General features: G+C 49.8%; 2 protein-coding genes across 2 annotated transcripts in view; one reads left to right on the top strand and one right to left on the bottom strand.

Moving 5' to 3' along the window:
• Positions 1-4,155: 4,155 nt before the first annotated feature.
• Positions 4,156-4,598, bottom strand: LOC129485678 (large ribosomal subunit protein eL31). The gene has a single exon (XM_055284751.2). It carries the CDS (start codon positions 4,561-4,563, stop codon positions 4,186-4,188), a length of 378 nt encoding a protein of 125 aa, XP_055140726.1. The 5' UTR covers positions 4,564-4,598; the 3' UTR covers positions 4,156-4,185.
• A 3,085-nt stretch (positions 4,599-7,683) lies between these two features.
• Positions 7,684-26,742, top strand: part of STK10 (serine/threonine kinase 10) — a 137,658-nt gene continuing 118,599 nt past the window's right edge. The window contains exon 1 of the mRNA XM_055285244.2: positions 7,684-8,079. Within this exon, the coding sequence (XP_055141219.1) occupies positions 7,924-8,079 (156 nt within the window). The 5' untranslated portion in view covers positions 7,684-7,923. The remainder of the gene's footprint in view (positions 8,080-26,742) is intronic.

The raw sequence follows: 26,742 nt of genomic DNA on the forward strand, positions 1-26,742 counted from the left end.
AGACCAGCCTGACCAACATGGCGAAAACCCATCTCTACTAAAAAGACAAAAATTAGCTGTGCGTGGTGGCACGTGTCTGTGGTTCCAGCTACTTCAGGGGTTGAGGTGGGAGAACTGCTTGAGCCTGGGAGGTGGAGGCTGCAGTGAGCGGAGATCATGCCACTGCACTCCAGCCTGGGCAATAGAGCAAGACTCCATCTCAATAAAAAAAAAATAGATATAGAGAATAATTTTTCTAGGAAAACTGACTTATGAAGGAGTTTAAAATCTTAATCAACCAATAACCATAAGAGTAACTAAAAACCAGTAATGAGGCCGGGCGCAGTGGGTCATGCCTGTAATCCCAGTACTTTGGGAGGCTGAAGCAGGTGTATCACCTGAGGTCAGGAGTTCCAGACCAGCCTGGCCAGCAAGGTGAAACCCCATCTCTACTAAAAATACAAAAATTAGCTGTAATCCCAGACACTCAGGAGGATCGCTTGAACCTGGGAGGCAGAGGTTGCAGTGAGCTGAGATTGCGCCACTGCACTCCAGCCTGGGTGACAGAGCAAGACCCTGTCTCAAAAAATTAGGAGGCCGGGCACGGTGGCTCACGCCTGTAATCCCAGCACTTTGGAAGGCCGAGGCAGGCAGATCACCAGGTCAGCAGATTGCAACCATTCTGGCTAACACAGTGAAATGCCATCTCTACTAAAAATACAAAAAAATTAGCCAGGCGTGGTGGTGAGGTAGAAGAATCACTTGAACCCGGGAGGTGGAGGTTGCAGTGAGCCGAGATCGTGCCACTGCACTCCAGCCTGGGTGACAGAGCGAGATTCTGTCTCAAAATAATAATAATAACAATAAAATTTAAAAATATATAAAACCACTTTATAAAATAGTAGCACAGTTTCATATAGTTATCACGCCATTGTACTCCAGCATGGGCGACAGAGCGAGACTCTGTCTCAAAAAAAAAGAAGAAAAAAACAACAAAAAACAAAATTCATGTTGAAAATCCCTAAAACAACGCTATTAAGAGGTATGGCCTTTGGGAAGTGAATGGGATTAATACTCTTATAAAAGGTGCTCAAGGTTGAAGGAAGTACCCTCTTGCCCTTCTGTCCCTTTTTGTCACGTGAGGACATGGCACCAAGGCATCCTATTGGAAGCAGAGAGCAGCCCTTGCCAGACACCAATCCTGCTGCCACCTTGATCTTGGACTTCCCAGTCTCTAGACCCATGAGAAATAAATTTATTTATCGTTCGCTCCCTCCCTAAACTAAGAAATGTAAGAATTGTTGTAGCAGAAGCTGAATGTGGACTTACAGGTGTTTTCTTGGCCTTTAAGCAGGGCAGGCTGAATGAGGTGCTGAGGAGTTAATGCCCTAGGGAGCAACCCTTGGCCCAGGACAGATGGGATTGAGAGGAAAACTTCCTATTTCCTTGCCTCTCAAGTGGGCTGACTGCCCCGTGTTACATACTGACCTCGAGAGTCCCCTAGTGTGATTGAGCCTACTGTGACTCTTGGCCACAGTAGTAATCTGCTCCCAAGTGCATCTTTTACTGACTTCATCCCTCCTTTTTAAAAAAACTAATTTATTTTTATTTTATTAATAACAATTATTTATTAACTTATTTATTTTTTATTGAGACAGAGTCTCACTCTGTCGCTCAGACTGGAGGGCAGTGGCATGATCTTGGTTCACTGCAATCTCCATCTCCCAGATTCAAGCGATTCTCCTGCCTCAGCCTCCCAAGTACCTGGGACTATAGGCAAGCACCATGACACCCGGCTAATTTTTGTGTGTTTAGTAGAGATGCGGTTTTGCCATGTTGGCCAGGCTGGTCTCAAACTCCCGACCTCAAGTGATCCACCTACCTTGGCCTTCCAAAGTACTAGGATTACAGGCATGAGCCACTGCCCCCAGCCATTAATTTTTTTTTTTTTTTTTTTAGACAGAGTCTCACGCCCAGCCAATTTTTGTATTTTTATTTTTATTTTCTTTTTGAGACAGAGTCTCGCTCTGTCGCCCAGGCTGGAGTGCAGTGAAGTGATCTCGGCTCACTGTAACCTCTGCCGTCCAGGTTCAAGCAATTCTCCTGCGTCAGCCTCCCAAGTAGCTGGGATTACAGGCAAGCGCCACTGTGCCCTGCTAATTTTTGTATTTTTAGTAGGGACGGGTTTCACCATCTTGGCCAGGCTGGTCTTGAACTCCTGACCTCGTGATCCACCCACCTTGGCCTCCCAAAGTTCTGGGATTACAGGCGTGAGCCACTGCACCCGTCCCAATTTTTGTGTTTTCTTTTTTTTTGAGATGGGGTCTCACACCGTCACCCAGGCTGGAATGCAGTGGCTTGATCTTGGCTCACTGCAACCTCCACCTCCTGGGTTCAAGTGATTCTCCTGCCTCAGCCTCCTGAGTAGCTGGGATTACAGGTGCCTGCCACCACACCTGGCTAATTTTTTTTGTATTTTTAGTAGAGATGGGGTTTCACCATATTGGCCAGGCTGCTCTCGAACTCCTGGCCTTGTGATTCACCCGCCTTGGCCTCCCAAAGTGCTGAGATTACAGGCATGAGCCACCGCACCCAGCCCAGTTTTTGTATTTTTAGTAGAGATGAGGTTTAACCATGTTGGCCAGGCTGGTCTCGATGCCTGCCCTCAAGTGATCCACCCACCTTGGCCTCACAAAGTGCTGGGAGTATGGGTATGAGCCACTGTGCCCCGCCATTAATTTTTTTTTTCTTTTCTTTTTTTTTTGAGACAGGATCTCACTTCGTCTCCTAGGCTGGAGAGCAGTGGTATGGTCATACCTCACCGCAGCCTTGAATCCCAGGCTCAAGCGATCCTCCCACCTCCACCTCCTGATAGCTGGGACTATGCCCATGTGCTACCATGCCCCTCACTAACTTTTGTATTTTTTGTAGAGATACGATCTTGCTACATTGCCAAGGCTGGTCTTGAACTCCTGGCCTCAAGCTCTCCTCTCACCACAGCCTCCCAAAGTGTTGGGATTACAGGTGTGAGCCATGTTGCCCAGCCCCTCCTCTGTCTTAATTTTCTACTCTCTACTCACTCCCAAATAAACCACTTACACTCAAATCCTTGCCCTTGTTCAGTCTCTAAGGGAATCCAACCTAAGAATACTATAAAATGCTTTTTCTGTGACTATTAAGATTATGTGATTTTTCTTCTTTACTCTGCCAATGTAGTGCTATTACATAGATTTTCTTATGTAGAACCATTCTTTTATTCCTGGATAAACCTTTCGTGGTTATGATATTTTTATTCACCTCTGGTTTGATCTTGCTAGCATTTGTATTTTCCCTGTCTTTTTAAGAACTGAAATTAGGCCGGGCGCCTAATTACACGGCTCACACGTGTAATCCCAGTACTTTGGGAGGCTGAGGCAGGTGGATCACGAGGTCAAGAGATTGAGACCATCCTGGCCAACATGGTGAAACCTCATGTCCACTAAAAATACAAAAATTAGCTGGGCGTGGTGGCACGTTCCTGTAGTCCCAGCTACTTGGGAGGCTGAAGTGGGAGAATCGCTTGAATCTGGGAGGTGGAGGTTGCAGTGAGGTGAGATTCCAGCCTGGTGACACAGCAAGACTCTCTCTGTCAAAAACAAAAAAAAATGAAATTAGTCTACAATTTTCTTTCTCTCTCTCTCTCTTTCCTCTCCTTCCCTTCCTTTTTAAGACAGGGTCTCACTGGAGACCAGGCTGGAGTGCAGTGGTGAGATCACTGTTCACTGCAGCCTCGGCCTCCAGGGCTCAAGGAATTCTCCTGCCTCAACCTCCTGAGTAGCTGGGACCACCGGTGTGCACCACCGCGCCTTGCTAATTTTTTGACTTTTTGTAGAAACAGGGTCTCACTTTATAGCCCTGGCTGGTATCGAACTCCCGGGCTCAAGTGATTCTCTCACCTCAGCCTCGCAAAGTGCTGGAATTACAGGTGAAAGCCACTGCGCCTGGCTTACAATTTTCTTTTACTGTCGTTACCTAGTAATAGTAAAACTCATCTTATAAAATAAATTGGCAGATTTCCTTCATTTTCTATCTTTTAAAATAATGTATATAAAGAAAGAAATTATTTGTAAAACCACACAGACTAATGTCTTTCAGCAAGAACAAGCTTTTTTTTTTTTTTTTTTTTGCAATTTTATAACTTTATTTGATGTATCTGACGATCAGCGATTAGTTCTCATCCACATTGACTGTCTGTAAATTTTTGAAAGTGGTGACAGGTACATAGGTAACCAAAGTATATAGCTTATTTGGTGAATCTTCATCCTCATTACGTTTTCTGGACAGCCGCACACGGATTCGGTATGGGACATTCCTTATTCCTTTGGCCCAGACAGCTTTGTTGAGCCTGGTGTCGATGCGCACATCTGGAGTTCCCATCTCCTTCATGGCAAATTTCCGAATCTCTTTGAGTGCCCGAGGGGCACGCTTCTTGAAGCCCACTCCATGGATGCGCTTGTGAATGTTGATGGTGTATTCTCGGGTTACCACTTCGTTGATGGCAGAACGGCCCTTTTTCTTCTCGCCACCCTTCTTTGCGGGAGCCATTCTACCGGGTCCAAGTTGGAAAGAAGAACAAGCTTTTGATTCTTGATTTTTGTTGGTTTTTTTTGGGTTTTTGTTTGTTTGGTTTTGTTTTGAAACAGAGTCTCACTCTGTTGCCAGGTTCAAGTGCAGTGGTGTGATCTCGGCTCACTGCAACCTCTGTCTCCTAGGTTGAAGGGATTTTTGTGCCTGAGTCTCATGACTAGCTGGGACCGCAGGCACACACCACCACACCCCATTAATTTTTGTATTTTTAGTAGAGACGGGGTTTCACCATGTTGCCCAGGCTGGTCTTGAACTCCTGACCTCAGGTGATTCACCCGCCTCAGCCTCCCAAAGTGCTGGGATTACAGGCATGAGCCACTGTGCCCGGCCTGATTCTTGATTTGATTTCTTTATTGGTTACTAGTTTATTTAGGTTTTTATTTCTTATTGAAATTATTTATCTTTTACCTATCATTTATATTTTCTTCTCAATAATTACCCATTTTATGTAAATTAAAACATTTATTCACATAAATTTGTCTAAAATATCACTTTATGATTATCAAAATATCTACAGTATCTAATATTATGTTTTCTTTTCATTTTTATTTCTTCCAGTGAATCTTTCTTTCACCAATTTTTTTTTTCTTATTTTTTTTTTGAGACGGAGTCTTGCTCTGTTGCTCAGGCTGGACTGCAATGGTATGACCTCGGCTCACTGCAACCTCCATCTTCTGGGTTCAAGTGATTCTTCTGCCTCAGCCTCCCATGTAGCTTGGATTACAGGCGTGCACCACCCCGCCGGGCTAAGTTTTGTATTTTTCGTAGAGCTGGGGTTTTGCCATGTTGGCCAGGCTGGTCTTGAACTCCTAACCTCAGGTGATCCACCCAGCTTGGCCTCCCAAAGTGCTGGGATTACAGGTGTGAGCCACCGTGCCCGACCCTTTTTTTCTTTTTCTTTGACTGGACTTGTCAATTAGTTATTTCAAATAAGTAGCTTTGATTCTATTGAACCTCAATGTATTTCTTACAGTGCTATTGAGGTATAATTTACACATAAAATTCATCCATTTACAAAAATGAAAGTTTAAAATTCAGTTATTTTTGGCAAATTTACCAAATTATGAAATTGTCACCATTGTGCAGTTTTAGGACATTTTCATCACCCCAATTAGACTGTTTATTGTTCATGTACAGTTAATTCCCATTTCACACCCAGCTCCAGGCAACCATTAATCTACTTTCTGTCTGTATGGATTTGCCTTTTCTAGACATTTCATATAAATGGAAATCTATAGAACACAGGGCCTTTTGTGTCTGGCTTCTTTCACTTAATATTATCCAATGAATGAACCTCTCCATTTTTCTTTCCCTTCCTTCCTCCCTCCCTTCCTTCTTTCCTTCCCTCCCTCCCTCTCTCTCTCTCTCTCTCCTTCTCTTTCCTTTCTCTTTCTTCCTTTCCTTTCCCTTTCTATTTTTCTCTTTCTTCTTTCTTTCTTTCTTTCTTTCTTTCTTTCTTTCTTTCTTTCTTTCTTTCTCTTTCTCCTTTCTTTCTTTCTTCTTTCCTTTCTTTCTCTCTCTCTCTTTCTTTCCTTTCTTTTTCTTTCTTCTCTTTCCTCTCTCTCTCTCTCTTTCTCTCGCTTGTTTGCTTTTCTGGAGCTCTCAGAGCTGGTCAGAGCCCTCCAGGCCTACAGCTTTCGGGGAGTCAGAGCCTTCATCTCCTAGTATGGAAGTAACCCTCTTGGTCTCCCCACCCCCTTCGTACAGTTGGCCAAATGGTCTGAAACAAATGAAAGACCTGCCTTTCAGCATGTTTTGGGAGGTTCAGACAGCGCCTGACTCAATGAGAACGGTCAGCGATGAGCGGCATTTCCTTCTTTTAAAGACCCTCTACAATTCCAGGCACTCCTGCAGCTGTGGAAACATTCTGAACGGCTTAGCAAGCTTTAGTCAGGACACCCTCTGCGCCGACCACTACCAGCATCGCAGGCTTCTTTAGCTGGCTTTTCCAGTGGAAAACCATGCTTGGTGTTTGCACACTGCTCAAGGGATATTTTCGAACAAAGCACCGAGGATGGGGCGAAAACACCTCAACACAGCCGTTCTCTGGGGTTGGAGCTATTTAAGTGTGACATTCGTGAAGACTCAACTTGCTTATGACACAGGGTCCAAATAATAAGCCCTTGCAGACTGCCCGCCCCTCAGCACTCTCCTTAGATTCAGGTAAAAGCATGTTATAACCGTCTATAGGACAAACAGGCAACAGTAGCAGTGAAGTGACTCAAGCAGCCAGGATCGAGAATGAAGGTGCTCAAAGAAGACTTTAGTTTGATCTGTATGTAGTGCGCTCATCTTTTTTGAAACTAGGAAATTAAAAATTAGAATAAAGTTTTTATTTAATATGCAAATACATCTGCAAACCCATCATGAAACATAAGATAAATCAGTGCCAAAGGAGCTCTTTCTCCCAGCCCTCTAATCCTGGCAGGTTTGTGGATCGCGGACGGGGAGCCCCTGGAAAGGACCGCGCTGGGAAGCCGGGCCCTGCAGGGACTGGCCGCGGCTGCACCGGCGTTGCCCGTCGCACACTAGGAGGCAGCACCGGGCCGAGGAACCCGCAGCAGACGGGCAGCCAGCGTGTGTGCCCGGGGCGAGTGTCCTCGCCTGCCGGCGTCCCCATCGGAAAAGTGGGGGCGAGGGCAGCCTAGCGGGATAGCTGCGGGAGGATTAAATGAAGAGTGCAGGTTCACCTTCTGGGCGCTGACAACGATCCGTGGGCTCTCGCGAAATGCCAAGTCGCCGTCCCGCTTGCTCCCACAAAAGTTTTGGGAGCCACGCGGCGCGGCGGGCGGGCTCCTGAGTCCATGAGCGGTCCCACAGAGCGGTCCCCGAAGCTTCCCCAAAGCCCGGCCCGCAGCTCGCGGAGCGTGGTGTGCGAGGACTACAGTTTCCAGAGTGCCCTGCGGCGACGGGCGGAGCCGGGGAGCGCCCGCAGCCAATTAGGGGGTCCCGGGGCTCTGCCGGGGAGCGGCAGGTGGAGCCGGGCCGGTGGGCGGGCGCGGGGACGGTCCCCCGGAACGGGTCCGAGGCTCTCGCAGGCAGGGCTGGGCCGGGCGGGGGCTGCGGGGCCGGCACAAGGGAGGCGGCCCCGGGGACCGGACAGGGCGGGGGCGGGGACGCCGCAGCCTGCGCGGTTCCGGGTGCTCCCGGCGCGGCGCTGCGCAGGGTACACTTGACCGAGGTCGGGCTGCGGGGAAGGGCGGGTCTGGGGAAAACCCCGAGAGACGCGGCGTCCTCCAACTCCTCCTCCTCCTCCTCCTCGCGGCCGCCGAAGCCACAGCCCGAGCCCGAGCCCGAGCCGGCACCGCGCCCCCGGCCATGGCTTTTGCCAATTTCCGCCGCATCCTGCGCCTGTCTACCTTCGAGAAGAGAAAGTCCCGCGAATATGAGCACGTCCGCCGCGACCTGGACCCCAACGAGGTGTGGGAGATCGTGGGCGAGCTGGGCGACGGCGCCTTCGGCAAGGTTTACAAGGTGAGGGCGCTGAGGTGGGTGGCCGGACTCGCGTCGAGGGGCTCCGGAAGGAAGGGATGCCTGCCCCGCACCCGGCCAGCCTGGCTGCGGCTCCGAGGGCTGCCCGGCCCTGAATTCGGGGTCCCTGGCCCTCATCCCGGTGACTCTTGTTTTTTGGGGGGAACATCACGCGGCCCGGCCGAGTCCCTGCGCTCTGGGCGCCCCCTCCGGGCACGGTTGCCGCCCCCACCCTAGCCCTGTTTCGGAACACTTCCTGTGTGTCCCGCACTGCGCTCGGCGCCGCACCGGGAGACAAAGGGGCGTTGACAGGACCTCAGCATCCGAGAGGGCCACTCGAGGGACCTTCCAGGGACGTTCCGTAAAACGGCGATACGGGCACACTTTTTTTTTTTTTTTTTTTTTTTTAAAGAGACCACACAGATGCTGTGGGAATATCGAGGCGATGTGGACCGAGAAACTCGGCTGCGCTTGGAAGGGTTGGGAGCTAGGGACACATCTGAAGATGAGCCAGAGACAGGGAAGTGGGGTGGGCGAGGGGTGGCCCATGGACTGAGAGGTGGGGCTTGGAAAGGTGGGTTGGGAGTGGGCAGAGGGGGAGGTCAGGATCTGGTGAATGCTGAGCCTCGGGGAACAGATTTGATTCCGTCGGTCTGAGTCACAGCTCTGGAGTCTCCCAGCCTGCAGTCACCTCTCCCCTAGAGGAAGACGCGGCAGAGAGCTTTTGTGGAGTGGGTGGGGCAGAGCTGATTGAGTCTAGAGAAGTGTGGCAGCAGGACGTTGGTTTCTGCTCCTGGGAGCTAATTCTGAGGTGGTGAGTTGTTTTAGGGAGCCAACACCTACAGCTTGACTCCCCGCTTTCCACTAAGAAAATTTTTACTGGGAGACTCCCACTTGTTAAATTGGCGTATACCTCCGGGAGAGCACCTCTTTTCTAAGCCACTATCCTCCTTGGGGCTCCTGTAGCTTGTAGGCCACTCTGACCCTGGGATTGCCGTTCTATGAGGCTGGACCACAGAGAAGGCTTCTCCAGCCTTCTCCCCTGACTTGAAAGTGGTCTATCGCCTAGTTACCGAAGTAGTTCCTAGATGACCGGTGTTATAATAGCATCATTTGGGAGCTTGTTAGAAGTGAACAATCTCAGGCCCAGCCCCGACCTGCTGAATTAGAGTCTACGTTTTAATAAGATCCCAGGTGATTCCTAAGCAAATAGGTTTGAGAAGTACTGCTCTAGAGGCTTGGAGTGGTGGCAGTTTTTCTTTTTTCTTTTCTTTTTTTTGAGACAGGGTTTCCCTCTGTTGCTCAGTCTGGAGTGCAGTGGTGCGATCTTGGCTCACTGCAACCTCTGCCTCCTGGGCTAAAGCAATTCTCCTGCCTCAGCCTTCGGAGTAGCTAGGTCTACAGGTGCACACCATAGCCCGGCTAATTTTTGTATTTTTTGCGGAGGTGGGGTTTCGCCACGTTGCCCAGGCTTGTCATGAACTCCTGAGCTCATGAAGTCAGCTCGTTTCAGCCTCCCAAAGTGTTGGGATTACAGGCGTGAGCTACCCTGCCTGACCTGGTGCCTCTTTTGTTTCCTTGCCACCTCCCCTCTGAGCCCACACTTCCTGTTACGGAGTGGGGAGAGGTCTTGTGATCCGAAAGGCAGTGCTTTTTGACTGCCCTGACTTGCTGTCCTCCTTTGCCTGGGGGCTTGCCCGTATCTGAGGGCAGCCAGCTCACCCTCACCTCAGCACATCTTTACTCTCCTCAGAGCTGCATCTTCTTCCTAGTGGCACCAGAGAATGATCCTCAGCCTCGCAGCTCTCCCTGGGCGCTGCCAATGTCCTTGACTGCCTTAGACAGAGCCTGCTCCTGTAGCTGTGCTCTGACTACCTTGAGGGCAGCTGGACCCCTGTGGTCAGCTCACCACAGGACCCACTTTCTCCAGAAGGTTCGGTTGGTGTTTTTAGCGTATGCTAAACATACAGGTTTTTTGGGCCGGGCGTGGTGGCTCACGCCTGTAATCCTAGCACTTTGGGAGGCTGAAGCAGGCAGATCATGAGGTCAGGAGATTGAGACCATCCTGGCCAACATGATGAAACCCCGTCTCTACTGAAAATACAGAAATTAGCCAGGCATGGTGATGTGCGCCTGTAATCCCAGCTTCTCAGGAGGCTGAGGCAAGAGAATCGTTTGAACCAGGGAGGCGGAGGGTGCAGTGAGCTGAGATACTGCACTCCAGCCTGGTGACAGAGCGAGACTCCGTCTCAAAAACAAAACAAAAGAAAACAAGCGTATGGGTTTTTTTTTTCTCCGTTAGGGGCTTTCAATTGCATTCTTGTCCCCTTCCCCACAATGTGTCCTGGCTTCATAGGGTTCATCTTCCTTTAAACTTAAATGCAGAACTTTGCTTTTATGCTGGTAAGATTTCCCGTTGTCATTTTCAGTTGTGTTTCCTCCTGCTTTAGTCCTTAAGACTCCCCTGCTACTCTGAAAGTTTCATACAAAGGAGCTTATCCGATTCACAATCTATACTGTCTCCTCTTGGTTCTCCAAAGCATGTGGAAAGTCAGTTTTTAAAAAAATGACTCCAGGGCCAGGCTCTGTGGCTCACGCCTGTAATCCTAGCACTTCAGGAGGCCAAGGTGGGCGGATCACTTGAGGTCAGGAGTTTGAGGCCAGCTGGGGCAACATGGTGAAACCCCACCTTTACTAAAAATAAAAAAATAAAAAATTAGCCGGGTGTGGTGGCGCATGCCCTATAATCCCAGCTACTCGAGAGGCTGAGACCTCTGAGAATTGCTTGAACCCATGAGGCGGAGGTTGCAGTGAGCTGAGATCGTGCCACTGCACTCGAGCCTGGGGGACAGAGGGAGACTCCATCTCAAAAACAACAACAACAAAAACAAAAAGTGACTTTAATTCTCAAAGTTGTGAGGTGGCTCCACCACAGCCCTCTCCCCCTATCTCTGAATCTACGATTTTCTCTTAATTAAGGGTGAGCCAGACCAAGAGAGCTGTGTGATTGCTGATAGACCTGAACAATCTATTCTATTACCTACATGGCTTAGCACGTACCCTTCTGACCTAAGCCAACCCCATGTGCCCCGGTGCCCAGAGAAGAGAAGGGACTAGAACCCAGGGCTCTGGGCTTCAGTTTAACCCTTTTTCCTTAGTCACCAGCTAAGGAAGACCCATCCTGGGTCAGAGATCCCTGTCACCCAGGCTGCCTACTCGAGAGGTGCTTTTTACTCACCCCTCCTGCTTAAAGTCGAAGCAGGTATTGCTTTTACTAAAGACCCCTCTGATCAAGGACCACGACTCCTGCCCACTTGGTTGTTCCCTGGCCTGGTCACTAAAGTAACCCAAACCAAAAATTCCATCTTGGTTTTATGGCTGGAACCAGAGATTCCATTTTGACACGGCACCTGAGAAAGCAGTTGGCAGGGAGCTGAGGAGGGACTGCCAGTAGCACTGTTTTTCTTCTGACAGCCTAAGTGTTGAAGGCTTCCTGAGGTCTTTCTGGGCCTTGGAAGTCTGAATTTGTCAACAGTGTCAGGAGAGGACTCTCTGACTCCAGATTTCCTGATGAATCTTCACATTAGCAGTCTCCGAGATATCAAACCTCTTTTTTTCCTCCCCTCCCTGATAAGCCTTAATCTGTCTGCCTCAGGAGAAAAAGAGGAGGATAGGATTGATTTTGTGCAAAGTCAAGCTCATTCTCATTCAATGCCTATGTGAATGCAAATTGGTTTCAAAAGAAAACCATTCCTACAAATTGGTTTCAAAAGAAAACCATTCCGGCCGGGCGCGGTGGCTCACGCTTATAATCCCAGCACTTTGGGAGGCCGAGGCGGGTGGATCACGAGGTCAGGAGATCGAGACCACGGTGAAACCCCGTCTCTACTAAAAATACAAAAAAATTAGCCGGGCGTGGTGGCGGGCGCCTGTAGTCCCAGCTACTCGGAGAGGCTGAGGCAGGAGAATGGCGTGAACCCGGGAGGCGGAGCTTGCAGTGAGCTGAGATTGCGCCACTGCACTCCAGCCTGGGCGACAGAGCAAGACTCTGTCTCAAAAAAAAAAAAAAAAAAAAAAACCAAAAAAAAAAAAGAAAACCATTCCTACAAATTGGTTTCAAAAGAAAACCATTCCTAGTTAATTAGAATACAAAGTAGACTGTAATCCCAGCACATTGGGAGGCCGAGGCTGGTGGATCACTTGACGTCAGGAGCTCAAGACCAGCCTGGCCAACATGGTAAAACCCCATCTCTACTAAAAATACAAAAAAATAGCTGGGCGTGGTGGCACATGCCTGTAAGCCTGTAATCCCAGCTACTCGGGAGGCTGAGGCGGGAGAATTGCTTGAACCTGGGAGGCAGAGGTTGCAGAGAGCAGAGATTGTGCCTGGACAATCTGTGAGATTGTACACTCCAGCCTGGACAACAGAGTGAGACTCTGTCTCAAAAAAAAAAAATACAAAGTAAAGTTTATAAGCTATATGGTTTCAAAATTCTTATCACTGAAAATAATCTTCATTTCGAAGAGGAGGTAGAAAGGGGAAAAAGTGATAGGTTGAGTGGAAAAAGCTGGCTTTAGCCGGGTGTGCCTGCTGTCATAGCAGCAGGCAACACAGGTACTCATGCACACAATGTGGATAGGGAACATGGAGAAATGAAAGGAGCTGGCTTGCAGGCTGAGATGATTTTTCTGCTTCTTTTTGTTTGTTTTCAGAGACAATCTCTTACTCTGTCACAAGGACTGGAGTGCAGTGGCACCATCATTGCTCACTTCAGCCTCGAACTCCTGGGCTCAAGGGATCCTCTTATCTCAGCCTCCAGAGTAGCTGGGACTACAGGCACACGCCACCACACCTGGCTAATTTTTAAATTTTTTGTAGAGATGGGGTCTCGCTATATTGTCCAGGTTGGTCTTGAACTCCAAGACTCAAGTGATCCTCCTGCTTCAGCCATCCAAAGTGCTAGGATTACAGGTATGAGCCACTGAGCCTGGTATCCTCCTTAGAAATTGCTTTTCCAGCCTGAGCAACATGACGAAACCCCATCTCCACCAAAAATACAAAAAATTGTCCGGGTGCGGTGGCTCACACCTGTAATCTCGGCACTTTGGGAGGTTGAGTTGGGTGGATCACAAGGTCAGGAGTTCAAGACCAGCATGGACAACATGGTGAAACCCCATCTCTACTGAAAATACAAAAATTAGCCAGGCGTGGTGGTGGGTGCCTGTAATCCCAGCTACTCCGGAGGCTGAGGCAGGAGAATCGCTTGAAATTGGAAGGTAGAGGTTGCAATGAGCCGAGATCATGCCACTGCAAACCAGCCTGGGTGAAAGAGGGAAACTCTGTCTCAAAAAAAAAAAAAAAAATTAGCTGGGCATGGTGACATGCGCCTGTGGTCCCAGCTTTTCAGGAGGCTGAGGTGGGAGGATCGCTTGAGCCTGGGAGGCAGAGGTTGCAGTGAGCCACTGCACTCACGCCCCTGCACTCCAGCCTGGGCAACAGAATGAGACCCTGAGACCCTGGCTCAAAACAAAACGAAACAAAAAATAGAAAATTGCTTTGGTTTTGATTTTTTGTTGTTTCTAAGCTTTTTTTTGTTTTTTCGAGACAGAGTCTAGCTCTGTCACCCAGGCTGGAGTGCAATGGTGCAATCTCAGCTCACCGCAACCTCTGCTTTCCAGGTTCAAGCAATTCTCCTGCCTCAGCCTCCCAAGTAGCTGGGATTACAGGTGCGCACCACCACACCCGGCTAATTTTTGTATTTTTAGTAGAGACGGGGTTTTACCATGCTGGCCAGGCTGGTCTTGAACTCCTGACCTTGTGATCCGCACGCCTCAGCCTCCCAAAGTGCTGGGATTACAGGCGTGAGCCACCGAGCCCAGCCTTTTTAAACTTTTAAAAGATTTATTATTTTGCAAAATTGGGAGTTTACCAAACAAATAGCAACAATTAAAAAGAAAAAAATTACTCTAGGTTCCATCAATATCTGTTGACATTTTGATGTATTTCCTTCTAGACTTTTGATGTTGTGGTGAATTTTTTTTCCTGCTTGGTTCTAATCATATGTATCTGTAGTGTTTTATTTCTTTTTTTTCTTTTAGACAGAGTCTTGCTCTGTCACCCAGGCTGGAGTACAATGGCGTGAGCTTGGCTCACTGCAACCTCCACCTCCCGAGGGTCAGGAGTTCAAGACCAGCCTGGCCAACATGGCAAAACCCCCTCTCTACTAAAAATACAAAAATTAGCCTGGCATAGTGGTGGGCGCCTGTAATCCCAGCTACTCAGGGAGGGTAAGGCAGGGGAATCGCTTGAACCTGGGAGGTGGAGGTTGCAGTAAGCCGAGATTGTATCACTGTTCTCCAGCCTGAGTGACAGAGCGAGACTCTGTCTCAAAAAAAAAAAAAATTAAAATAGATTAAATAATCGTATGCCAGGCACTGTGCTAGACGCTTTACTTAATACGTAATAGAAGACAATTATGCCTTCGTAAAAATCACAGAGCTATGCAAAATCATGCAGTAAAAACTAGAGGCCTTATGGGAAGAATGGGGTTGAGGGCACAGCACTTAAAACTTCATCAGTGGCATCTTTTAAAAAAAGTTCAGAATCTAAAAACCAGAGTACAGTTTTACGCAAGTTACATGGAGAAGAAATACGCACATGCTGCGGTAAGTAGGCATTTTACCTGAAAAAAGATGCACCACATGGGTGGATGTGGGTGCTGGGAAGGCAGCAGTGTAGGGCGCTGTGGAAAGAGGTGTGTGTGCAATCTGATGGCAGATGCACATGGGTGTGGCTGAGAGGTGGTTGATGGATGTCAGAGGTGTGTGCCTGTGTGTTTTGTGCATTCCTTCAACACCTGAGTCAGCTGAGTGCAGTCTTCTGCATTCATCTGCGGAGTTCACTTGCTGTTTCTATATATAACCAAACACGACCTTAGCATTATAGCAGAATCACTCCCTCGTATGTCGATGGTGTTGGAGCAAAGTTGGCAGGTTCAAAATAAGGGTTCTCACAGAGCCAACTGTATCTTGATGAACAGCTTTGTAGAGTTCTTGCTGTATTTTATTTTATTTTATTTTATTTTATTTTATTTTATTTTAGACAGAGTCTCACTCTGTCACCCAGGCTGGAGTGCACTGGTGCAATCTCAGCTCAATGAAACCTCTGCTTCCTGGGTTCAAGTGATTCTCCTGCCTCAGCCTCCCGAGTTGCTGGGATTACAGGTGTGCACCACCACGCCCAGCTAATTTTTTTTTTTTTTTGTATTTTTAGTAGAGATGGGGTTTCACCATGTTGGCCAGGCTGGTCTTGAACTCCTGACCTCAAGTGATCCGCCTGCCTCGGCCTCCCAAAGTGGTGAGATTACAGGCGTGAGCCACTGCACCTGGCCGTTGCTGTATTTTAATTTACTTTTTAGGCTAGACTTTCTTTCTTGAGACAAAGTCTTGCTCTGTCGCCCAGGCTGGAGTGCAGCGGCACGATCTCGGCTCACTGCAACCTCCGCCTCCCAGGTTCAAGTGATTCTCCTGCCTTGGCCTCCCAAGTAGCTGGGATTACAGGCGCTCGCCACCATGTCCGGCTAATTTTTGTATTTTTTAGTAGAGACGAGATTTTGCCATGGCCAGGCTGGTCTTGAACTCCTGACTTCTGGTGATCTGCCCGCCTGGGCCTCCCAAACTGCTGGGATTACAGGCATGAGCCATCACGCCCGGCCTAGGCTGGACTTTCAAAGGGAATTACTAGGTCAAAGCATATGCCTATTTGAGGGTGATTTTAAAAATAAAATGAGATAAATTAATACAGGTCGCCTTTGTCTCTTGCTATTGCTGAGGGCCAATCCCCAAGTCCTCTTAGACCCCTCAAGTGCACAGGGGGCGTTGGCAGCTGCTGCTCAGAGCTTAGGTGCCTCTGCTGTGTGCTGGCTTTAGGAGTGATGTGACATTCTGCCCTCCCCGCCTGGTTGAGAGGAAGCTCAGTTTAAGTGAGGTAGGAGCCCTCCCAGGCCTTCTTGCCCATCCCTGAGCCAGAGCCTTCTCCTTTCACCTCCTCTCCTGCCTGCTAGTTTGAAAGCTTGGGTTTCTACTTCCTCTGGGGATGGGGAAGGTCTTAGTCCTCCCCTCCTCCTCCGGAAAGAGATCTGGCCCCAGGCAGTAACCTTGTTTCCGCTCAGCCAAGTATTTTTAAACCCAAGTCCATGCTATTGTGAGTGGGTTTCGGACTCGTGACTCAGCCCCCATCCAAGGGGGTCTGAACTTCCCGTGGATAACACCCTTCAAGGGGGCCCGGCTTCTGCGTGGGGCCCTGCCTGCAGCCCTGCGGGTCTGATTTCGCACTGGCCGTTGTGGGAATTTTTTTTGGCTGATGCGAAAGCAAGCTGCGGGGGAAGGGATTGAAACAAACGGATGGACCTGCCCTCCACCTAGGACTGTCCCGTGGCCTGGCCTCCTGAGGTTACCTAGACTAGGGGGACTCTCCAGAGGCTGTCACCCCATAGCCCCCGGAACAGCCCTGGGTGGTCACTCTCAGGCCCTCTGCTGCTGAGGGTGGTGGAACAGGGTGGTGGTGAAGGGAAGAGATTTGGGGTTCAGTAGGATCTGTGTCCCAGTCCTGGCCCCATCTGAACCCCAAATAGGTGACCACCTCCTCCTCTCAACCTGAATCTTGTGTCTGCAAAATGGAGTTGGCCACAGGGCTGAGAGGAGTTGAGGAGGTGATGTGTTTAGCATCTGATTCTCACCCAGGAAGGGCTCAGGAAATGACGATGAGGTGTTATGATCGATGCTCTTGGTGTCAGATGGAGAAGCTCCTGACCCTCCACTACGACTTTAGGGACAAGGCAGGAATCAATCCCTCAGTGTTGACAGCACAGCCCTCATACCAGCGCTTCCTCACCTGGCACTACTGGCATTTCGGGCAGGGTCGTTCTTTGTTATGGAGCTGTCCTGTGCATTATACGGTGTTCCGCAGGATCCCTGGCTTCAACCCACTGGATGCCAGAACGCCTCCTTGCAGTTGTGGCAACCAAAAGTGTCCCCAGACGTTGCCACGTGCTGCATGGGGGAGGGAGGCATAATGGCTCCAGCAGAGAACCACTGTCTTGTGCAGATGAGCGTTCCTTTATTCAGCCCGGCAGACTGTATTTGTTGACCTCCTCTGTCAGGTCTCTGGGTGTGCAATGAAAGAGTTGGGCCTTTCAGTCAGAGAAGCCAGGGTTTGCATCCTGGCTGTGCCATTTAGCCACTGTGTCCTTTCAGGCAAGTGGCGTGTCTCAGCCTCCCTCAGCTTCCCCATGTGTACAGTGGGACTGACTACACCCGCGGGAGCTATTGTGAGAATTGCCTGAGTAGCTCACACAGCGGGTATCCAGTTGGCCACAGTAGGTGCTCAGGGTAAGAAGGCGGCCTCCCCTGCTGCTTCCCGTGTGTCGTAGGGGAGGAGACAGGAAGGTGCTGCCTGAGATGAGAGTTGTACAGGGATAAACAGGCAGCCAGCCAAGAGCGGGGAAGCTTCCACCTGGTACGGCAGGCAGGATGGTGATAAGGTAGAGGGAAGGAAGTCCAGGCCAGGAGAGAGGCTGGCCCATGAGAGGCCTGAGGTTGCTGACTGCTGGCCGTTGGGCCTGATGTGGGGGCCTGATGTGGTCTGAGGATGGGGCCACACGGTGTGGCCCCCACGGGGGTTGAACCAAATTTGACTTGATTGCCAGTATTTTTAAATGAAGAGATTTCACAGAAAATCCCAGATTTCTGTCTTCTCTGTAAGTATCAGATAATTTGATCCTGGGCTGGGCATGGTGGCTCACACCTGTAATCCCAGCACTTTGGGAGGCCGAGGCAGGTGGATCACCTGAGGTCAGGAGTTGGAGACCAGCCTGGCCAACATGGTGAAACTTCGTCTCTACTAAAAATACAAAAATTAGCCGGGCGTGGTGGCTCATGCCTGTAGTCCCAGCTACTTGGGAGGCTGAGGCAGGAGAATCACCTGAACCCTGGGAGGCAGAGGTTGCAGTGAGCTGAGAAAGCATCATTGCACTCCAGCCTGGGCAACAGAGCAAGACTCTGTCTCAACAAAACAAAACAAAACAAAAACAGATAAGTTGGTCCCTTCTGTGTCTGGGCCAATGACGCTGTCCAAGGGAGTTGGACAATGGCATTGTCCATTATACAGGCAATGGCAGGTTTCCTAGTCACCTCATTCAAACCAGAGGAAAAACAGGGAAATGAATTTTAATGGTATATTTATCACTTCAGCACGTTATAAATGCAGAATTAAAGCAATGTGTTATATTCTTTTTCATGTGAAGTCTTTGAAATTGGTGGGTGTTGCACTTATGGCACATCTCCATCTGCACCGGCCACATGTCAGGTGCTCGATAGTGACATGTGGCTGGTGACTACTGTGTTGGGCACGACAGATCTGGCCTCTACTGTTGCCTCCTCAAACCCAGTGGTCATTGGATTTGGGAAGTGGGTATGGGCCAGGGCCCGGCCTGATCGCAATAGCATTTGGGGGCGTGGCTCATTCGGGCTGCCATAACAAAATACCATAGGCTAGGTGGCTTGCAAACAATAAACATTTTATTTCTCATAGTTTGGAGGCTGGGAAGTCCAAGCAAGATCAAAGCTCCCACAGAGTTGGTGTCTAACGAGGGCCTGCTCTGCTTCATAGATGGTGCTTTCTCGCTGTGACCTCACATAGTGGGAGGGACAGCAGGACAGCTAGCCTTCTAGGGTCTTTTTTTTTTTTTTTTTTTTAAGACAGAGTCTTACTCCTTCATCCAGGCTGGAGTGCAGTGGCATGATCTCGGCTCACTGCAACCTCCGCCTCCTAGGTTCAAGTGATTCTTGTGCCTCAGCCTCCAGAGTATCTGGGATCACAGGCGTGCACCACCACATCTGGCTAATTTTTGTATTTTTAGTAGAGATGGCGTTTTACCATGTTGGCCAGTCTGGTCTCAAACTCCTGGCTTCAAGTGATCCATCCGCCTCGGCCTCCCGAAGTGCTGGGATTACAGGCTTGAGCCACCGCACCGGCCTCTGGGGTCTGTTTTACAAGAACACTAATCTCATTAAGACCAATCATTTCCCAAAAGGCCCCTCCTAATGCTATCACCTTGGAGGTTGGGATTTCAACATAAGAATTTTGTAGGGACACAGATACTCGGACCATAGCAGGGACCAAGTCAAGAAAGCTTTGAATGCTAAGCTGATGAATTTAGACTTGGCAGTTTTGATCTCAAAAAAGTGTCCTGCCTGCCTTAAGTCCCCCAGGGCCTGACCAGGTCAGCCCATGTAACATTAGAGAGGGACTCTCTTTTGATGGGGGAGGAGGCCATGACCAGAGAGGCGACACAATTGCAGGGTGCCAGAGCCAGGATTCCTGGCTGCCCAAGACTAAGGTGGTCCATGCTGAATGGAGGCTGAGCCAGAGTGGCCCACCCTGGTGACCGAACCAGGCGGGTGTGGGAGGGAAGGCCAGAGCTGTAGTTGGAACCCAAATCAGAGCTGAGGGAGTGAGGTGACAGGTGAGAGGCGACCAGCCTGAGAAGGAGATGTTTGTGAGACGGGAGGCATGGAAGAGTCTAGGGCATCTTAGGAGATGGAAAGAGAGCAGAGAGGATGAGACAGGAAGGCAAGCTCGTGTCTGCTGGGGATGAGAGGTTGTCTGGGAACCTGGAGGAATTCCTGCAGTTCAAGCCTGGCCCTACCTCTTGCAGGTTGTGTGATGCTGAGGAATTTACTTATCTCTGCCTCAGTTTCTTAAGCTGTGAAATGGTGATGGTAATGGTACAATCACATAGGGCAGTTGGAAGATGGAATGAGACAAACCATGGAAACCACTTAGTCTAGGACACTGGAAGAAGTCACGTAAGTACTAGCTCTAGATTGTTTATTAAGCACCTACTTGTGCCAGGCCATGTGGGTTCCAAAGTGAACAAGATAGATAAGTAGGGAGTTGACTTTTGCTCAGTTCCTACATGTCCATCATTTATTCTCTTATCCCCGTGAAAGGTAGGGGGATAGCCTCACTCCACACCTGATGAAGCAGAGGCCCAGAGAGGTACAGTGACTTACTCAGGGTCACATAGCTTTTTTATGGCAGGGCTGGGACTTGCATCCAGATCTTTCTGGCCAGGAGCCTGTCTCTTTTCTCTTGCATAGCACAGAGAGAAAGACAAACGGGCTTGCTGGGCAGTCCACGGTCGCTTCAGTGCGGTGTCTACTCTTGGCCTTGTGGTTTCTGTGCCCAGGAATGTCACCCTTCTTTGCAAGCCTGCCTCAGCTGGATGGCGATCGATGGTGGCCTCTCATGCAGAGGAAGTGGTGAGGGGTGCAGGCAGGACTAGCACAGGAAGTGGCAGGGGAAAAGGGCGGGTGTCAGGGCGGGGAAGCTGAGTGCGTCTGGGGCCCCTCCCGGCACCCTGGTGGGTGGGGCTGCTGGGACCGCAGCAGCCTGCAGTGCAGGGTGTCTCTGGGTCTTGTCAGCAGAGCAGGGAGGGCGGGTGCTGAAAGGCTTCCTTCTCCCTTCTCCCTCTCTCCACCACACTCACCTTCCACTTCACTCTTTCTCTTCCCCTTTCTCTCTGCTTCCCCTGTGATGCATTTTTTCCCTTCTTCCCCCATAGCTTACCGATTTTTTCACACTAACAGACTATACCAGGGCTGGCACAGTGGGTCACATCTGTAATCCTAGCACTTTGGGTGGCTAGGAGTTCACGACCAGCCTAGGAAACATAGGAAGACTCCATCTCTTCCAAAAAATTTAAAAAATTAGCCAGGCGTGGTGGCACCAACTGTAGTCCCAGCTGCTCTGGAGGCTGAGGCAGGAGGATCACTTGAGGCCAGGAGTTCAAGGCTGCAGCGGGCTGTGATCACACCACTGCACTCCAGTCTGGGTGACAGAGCAAGACCCTGACTGAAAAACAGGTTGTCTGAAAACAACAATAACAAGAAAAAACAGGCTATACCAGAGCCAGAATTAGACACCTAAGACTTGAGGAGAAGGATGGGGACGAGGAGGGACTTTACCAATGCACCGGTGACTGAAGAGTTAACTCCAGCCAGCCTGGGTCAGGTGGTGGAGGGTGGGGGAGGCCAGTGGTGCCTCTGGGAGGAGCTGAGGGAAGCACAGCTCCTTTCTGCTTCCGGACCATTGCACTGGCCATTGCACTGGCGGGTCCCCTGCCTGCCACTCTACCTGTGACTCTGTACAGCTGGCTCCTCCTCATTCTCCGGGTCTCAACTCAGATTCTCTCCTCAGAGAGGCCTGTCCCAACCACCCCTCCCTGACCATGGTGGCAGCTGCCTGGAGATTTCCTTCAGGGCTGTTGTTACGAACTGGGATTCTCTTGTGTTTCTCCTTCTTTATTTTCTGTCCCCTTCAGCAGATGTGAAGTCCCTGAGGACAAGGAGTGATCTTTGTGTTCCCAGCATTTGGAACAGGGCCTGCGGAGGGTAGATGTTCAGTTCATACCTGCTGAGACGCAGGCGTGCGGTGGCTCATACCTGTAATCCCAGCACTTTGGGAGGCTGAGGTGGGTGGATCACCTGAGGTCAAGAGTTCGAGACCAGCCTGGCCAACATGGTGAAACCCCATCTCTACTAAAAATACAAAAATTGGCTGGGCGTGATGGTGCGTGCCTGTAATCCCAGCTACTCAGGAGGCTGAGGCAGGAGAATCACTTGAACCCGAAAGGCGGAGGTTGCAGTGAGCTGAGATTGTGCCACTGCACTCCAGCCTGGTCAACGAGTGAAACTCCGTCTCAAAAAAAATTAAACAGCAACAACAACAAAAATACCTGCTGAGCAGTTGAGAGGATGAGTGAGTGAATGCTGGGCCTCGCGTACTCCCTCTCCCTGGACAGGCCCCTCATTGTGGTTATGATGTGGCTATACTCGGGAGGCCGCATTGTAGTTATGATGTGGCGCTGGAATCAGTTCCGAGCTTCCTCCTAGCTTCCCTGCCTGTTTGCTGTGTGACTTCGGGCAAGTCACCTCACCCCTCTGATCCTCAGCATCTTGAGCTGTGACATCTAAATCAAAACAGCACTTTGCCCCGAGTTTGCGAAGATTGATGCTTGTGGCCAGCCCTTACTGTCCTGCCTCACACAGAAGATGTAAATGTGGCTGTTACAGTGATTGTTACCGTTTCTGTGGGGGTGACTTAAGCTGATCTTCCCCTTCCTGGGGCTTGACAGAGGCAGATTGCCTTGAGGCCCTGAACTCCTCCCTTGCCTGTTACACTGCAGGGTGCTTCTGGGTGGAGGGATGTCAAGGGTTCTGGGATCAGCCTAAGTTTGTTGCTCTCTCTGTTATGAAGATAAAATAAGCCTGCATCCCAGCCTGGGGACGGCACAGGGCCACTGGGGGGTCTGGTGGGATGAGTGTAAGGTCTCAGCTCTGCACCTGCCCCGGGGTGAGTTGTAGTTGAGGGCACCAGAAGTGGAGCATTTGTGTCCTGGAGAAAGAAGCTAATGCTGATGCCTGGCTTCCCTTCACCCTCCTTCCTGGAAAGCTCCACACAGTCTTGTCTGGGAGCCCAGGCCCAATGCTTGGCCCTGTGAGGCGGTTGCCACTGTCAGAGCCAGCATTGTCACCCTGAGGCAGTGACCCTTGTCAGAGCTGGCAAGCCTCCCTGGTCAGCCCTGAGATTCTTTCTACCCTTGCGTTGCGTCTTAGAGGGCCCCGATACTGGGTTGGGGAAGCCTGAGCTCCTTCTCAAGACCCCTTCTTTTTGGGGGCCCTCACTGCCCTCCCCACAACCGCCACTTCGAGGTGACAGGAAACCCATCTTTGAGCAGGGGAGAGGTGACTGGGGTGCCTCTGTTAATGAGGAAACTGGAGCCCCAGACACTGGTGCTGGCCTCTGGTCTGGCTGCAGGACCATCTCCAGTGGCTAGCAGAGGACCCCTGAAGACCCCAGCCCACCCCACATGGGTCACCTCACCTCAGAGGCTTTTTTTTTTTTTTGGCAGAGTCTTGCTCTGTCGCCCAGGCTGAAGTGCAGTGACGCGATCGTGACTCACTGCAACCTCCGCTACCTGGGTTCAAGCGATTCTTCTGCCTCAGGCTCCCGAGTAGCTGGGATTACAGGCACGTGCCACCACACCCAGCTGACTTTTGTATTTTTAGCAGAGACGGGGTTTCACCATATTGGCTAGGCTGGTCTTGAACTCCTGACCTCAAGTGATCCACCCGCCTCAGCCTCCCAAAGTGCTAGAATTACAGGCATGAGCCACTGCGCCCGGCCGCTTCAGAGGCTTTTGACCTGGGGATGCTGTTCATCTTACAAGTCGCAGCTCAGCGGTTGGCTTTGCTTTGTAATCCTGGGCAAGTGATGTCACCTCTCTGAACCTTGGTTTTCATTTCTGCAAAATAGGGACAATAGTGCCTCTCACAGTGAGACACAGGCATCTTTACACCTGCACCGTCATGAGGCCAGTGCCAAGGACACACAGCCAGATGTGGCAGAACCGACCCAAGCCCAGTGTCACATCTGAATTTTATCTAGTGTTGGTGGAACACAGGGGTATAGCTTGGTCCTGCCATTTGGAGAGCATTTGACAATATGTAAATCAAGGCCTAGGCTTTTGGATGCGGCACCACGTGACCAGTGTGGCATGGCCCCATGATAGGGAGCTGCTCAGATAGAGAAGGGTCCCATCACTCAGTGGAACATTCTGCCACCCTTGGAGATGACGTTGAGGAAGAGTGTTTTGTGCTCCGAAGAGCTGTGCTTGCCATACTGTTTGGTTTTTTTTGAGATGGAGTTTTACTCTTGTCGCCCAGGCTGGAGTGCAGTGGTGCCATCTCGGCTCACTGCAGCCTCCACCGCCCGGGTTCAAGCGATTCTCTTGCCTCAGCCTACCGAGTAGCTGGGACTATAGGTGCGTGCCACCACGCCTGGCTAATTTTGTATTTTTGTAGAGACAGGGTTTCACCATGTTGGTCAGGCTGGTCTCAAACTCCTGACCTCAGGTGATCCACCCGCCTTGCCTCCCAAAGTGCTGGCATTACAGGGGGATTACAGGTGTGAGCCACTGTGCCCAGCCATGCCATACTGTTAAGTGAAAGTAAGAATGACCAGTGTATACAGTTTAATCCCAGTTTTGTAAAGTATGGAAGAATATATTTGTGGCCAGAGAGAATATAACGAGTGAATATTTATAGACTTTCACTCTGGACCTAGCCTATTCTATTCTATTCTATTCTATTCTATTCTATTCTATTCTATTCTATTCTATTCTATTCTATTCTGTCCTATTCTATTCTATTCATTTTATTTTATTTTAAGACAGGAGTCTCACTCTGTCACTCAGGTTGGAGTGCAGTAACACGATCTTGGCTTACTGCAACCTCTGCCTCATAGGTCCAAGTGATTCTCCTGCCTCAGCTTCCTTAAGTAGCTGGGACTACAGGCGTGTGCCACCACACCCGGCTAATTTTTGTATTTTTAGTAGAGACGGAGTTTCACTCTGTTGGCCAGACTGGTTTTGAATTTCTGACCTCAGGTGATCCACCTGTCTCAGTCTCCCAAAGTGCTGGGATTACACGTTGGAGCCACCACGCCCAGCCGAGGACCCAGCCTCTTCTAAGCACCTTTCACATATGAACTCATTAAATGCTCACAACAACTTCTGGAGGAGGAGCGGTTATGTCTTCGTTATATAAAGGTATAAAAGGCTGGGAAGTGAGGACAAAGAAGTCCCCTCAGGGGCACACAGCTGGGAAGTGTTAGAGCTGGGATTGGGAAACAGTTCCAAGAACGTCCCACCACAGAATACCAAAGGCGAGCCTCTTGGATTATGAAAGGTTTTGATTTTCTTCTTTGTACCATTATATTTTTAAGATTGTCTTTAATGCACAGATGTTACTTTAGCACCACAGGGACTGTTGATGGAATAAACAGGCCGACCTTCAGCTCTCTGAGGTTTGATACTGTCTCTAAAACAGAGTTCATGAAAGGACACCACCCCCAAGGTTGTGGTGAAGATTAAATGAGTGTCTTAAACACGTGCAGGCAGGGGGCATAGGTGGCCCTCCGTAAAGTGCTTCCTTCCTCACTTCCTCCTCTTTTCTGTGGACCCCGGAGTCCTCTCCCCTCTGCAACTCCGGATTGAGTCTCATTGTCCTCCTCTGGGTAGAGAGGAGCCTGGGAAAGGTGGGAGCGGTCCCCTGCAAGGAGGCAGAGCCCATGGGCACCTTTCACGCCTCCTTTATCAGTGATATGTGGGTTGGAGTCCCCATTGTTTTTGGAGAGCTGAGAGCTGAGGGTTCCCACATCCCCAGCCAAGTTGGACAGGTTGCTCCAGTTTTCAGCCAAGGCCAAGACTTGGTATCTTTGGGCCAATCCCGTTTGGGTTTCCGTTTTTTATTTGCTGGTTCACAAGAACTTTTGCGGCTCAACATTTCCCTGAGCTGTGCCAGGGTGGCTGGCCAGGCTTCCCCTCCCTGAGGGAGACAGTGTTCAAGGCACGTCTTTGGAAGCCGTGTCACTCTGCTTTTGGGCTTCATAATCTTTGCCATCCTTAAGTGTCACTTGTTCTGAAACTTGGCCATCTCATTTGTCGTTGAGCTGAAACTTGGCATGGTGATGACTGATTGGGAAGTGGCTTCTCTCTGCTTGCAGGACTCAGCTGTGTACATCCTGGCCCAGTCGACGGCTTTGGCTCCTGCAACGTAAAGAGGTGCCATCTTTCAAAACTGGAGAACAGCCAGAGATTCGGAAATAGAAATACGTTATGGAGAAAGTCAACTTCTTATCACTTTCCTTTCATCTCTTATGTGGAGGACCTCATTTCTCTCTGTTTGCAGGGAGGCGCAAACACCGATTCTATTCATTCATTCATTAGTCATTTAAGAATACATACTGAGTGTCTGCCACGACCAGACAGAGTAATAGATACATTGGTGAACAAAATAAAGATGTTTTTAGGCTTTCAAAAACAAAAAATACACAGTTCCAAGAGAGAACAGTAACACCCAATAGTCAGCTGGCTAACCCGTAGTGGTTTATTAATTTTCCCATGCGTCACTGAAATTGTCTATGTCTTCATCAGGAAACGAAGGCCTGGTGTCCTGGCTTCCACAAGCACACTTAACTAGTAAGTAGTAGAGTTGGGACTTGAGCCTAGGTCCTGTGCTGTTTCCATAAATTGCTCGATAGAAATTTGCTCATTTCTAAGTTTGCCAAGATGGGGACATCGGATGGAGCTGGGTTGATTCCTGTAACAATAACTTTATTGGCTACAGGATTGAAGGAAGGAGAGAGGCTGATGTTCATAGAACCCAGCAAGGGTGGGCCCAAGTGCCTTTTGGAAAGAAGGGAAGATGATAATTGTCTACTCCCTGGACATACATGTCATTCCTTTATCCCTCTCACACTCACCTAGTCTCATGTACCCATTCATGCCCCTGGCAACTTACTCTCCCATCCATCTGTCCATCCTTCCATTCATCTGCCCATCCACCCACCCTCCCATTCTTCTGCCCACCCATCCATTCACCCAACCTCTCATCCATTCGCCATCTCACTTAACTCATTTTCCCATCCATTCATTCCTCCAGCCCCTACCTCCCATCCATCCACTCCTCCATCTGCTTGTCTGCCCACCCATCTTCCCGTTCACTCACACTCCCACTGTTCCATCTACCCACTGGCTCTTC

Source organism: Symphalangus syndactylus, chromosome 7 (assembly GCF_028878055.3).
Source record: "Symphalangus syndactylus isolate Jambi chromosome 7, NHGRI_mSymSyn1-v2.1_pri, whole genome shotgun sequence".
Taxonomy (NCBI): domain Eukaryota; kingdom Metazoa; phylum Chordata; class Mammalia; order Primates; family Hylobatidae; genus Symphalangus; species Symphalangus syndactylus.

Excerpts from the sequence above, each read along its gene's own strand:
- LOC129485678 (XM_055284751.2), bottom strand. The coding sequence starts at position 4,563 with ATGGCTCCCGCAAAGAAGGGTGGCGAGAAGAAAAAGGGCCGTTCTGCC.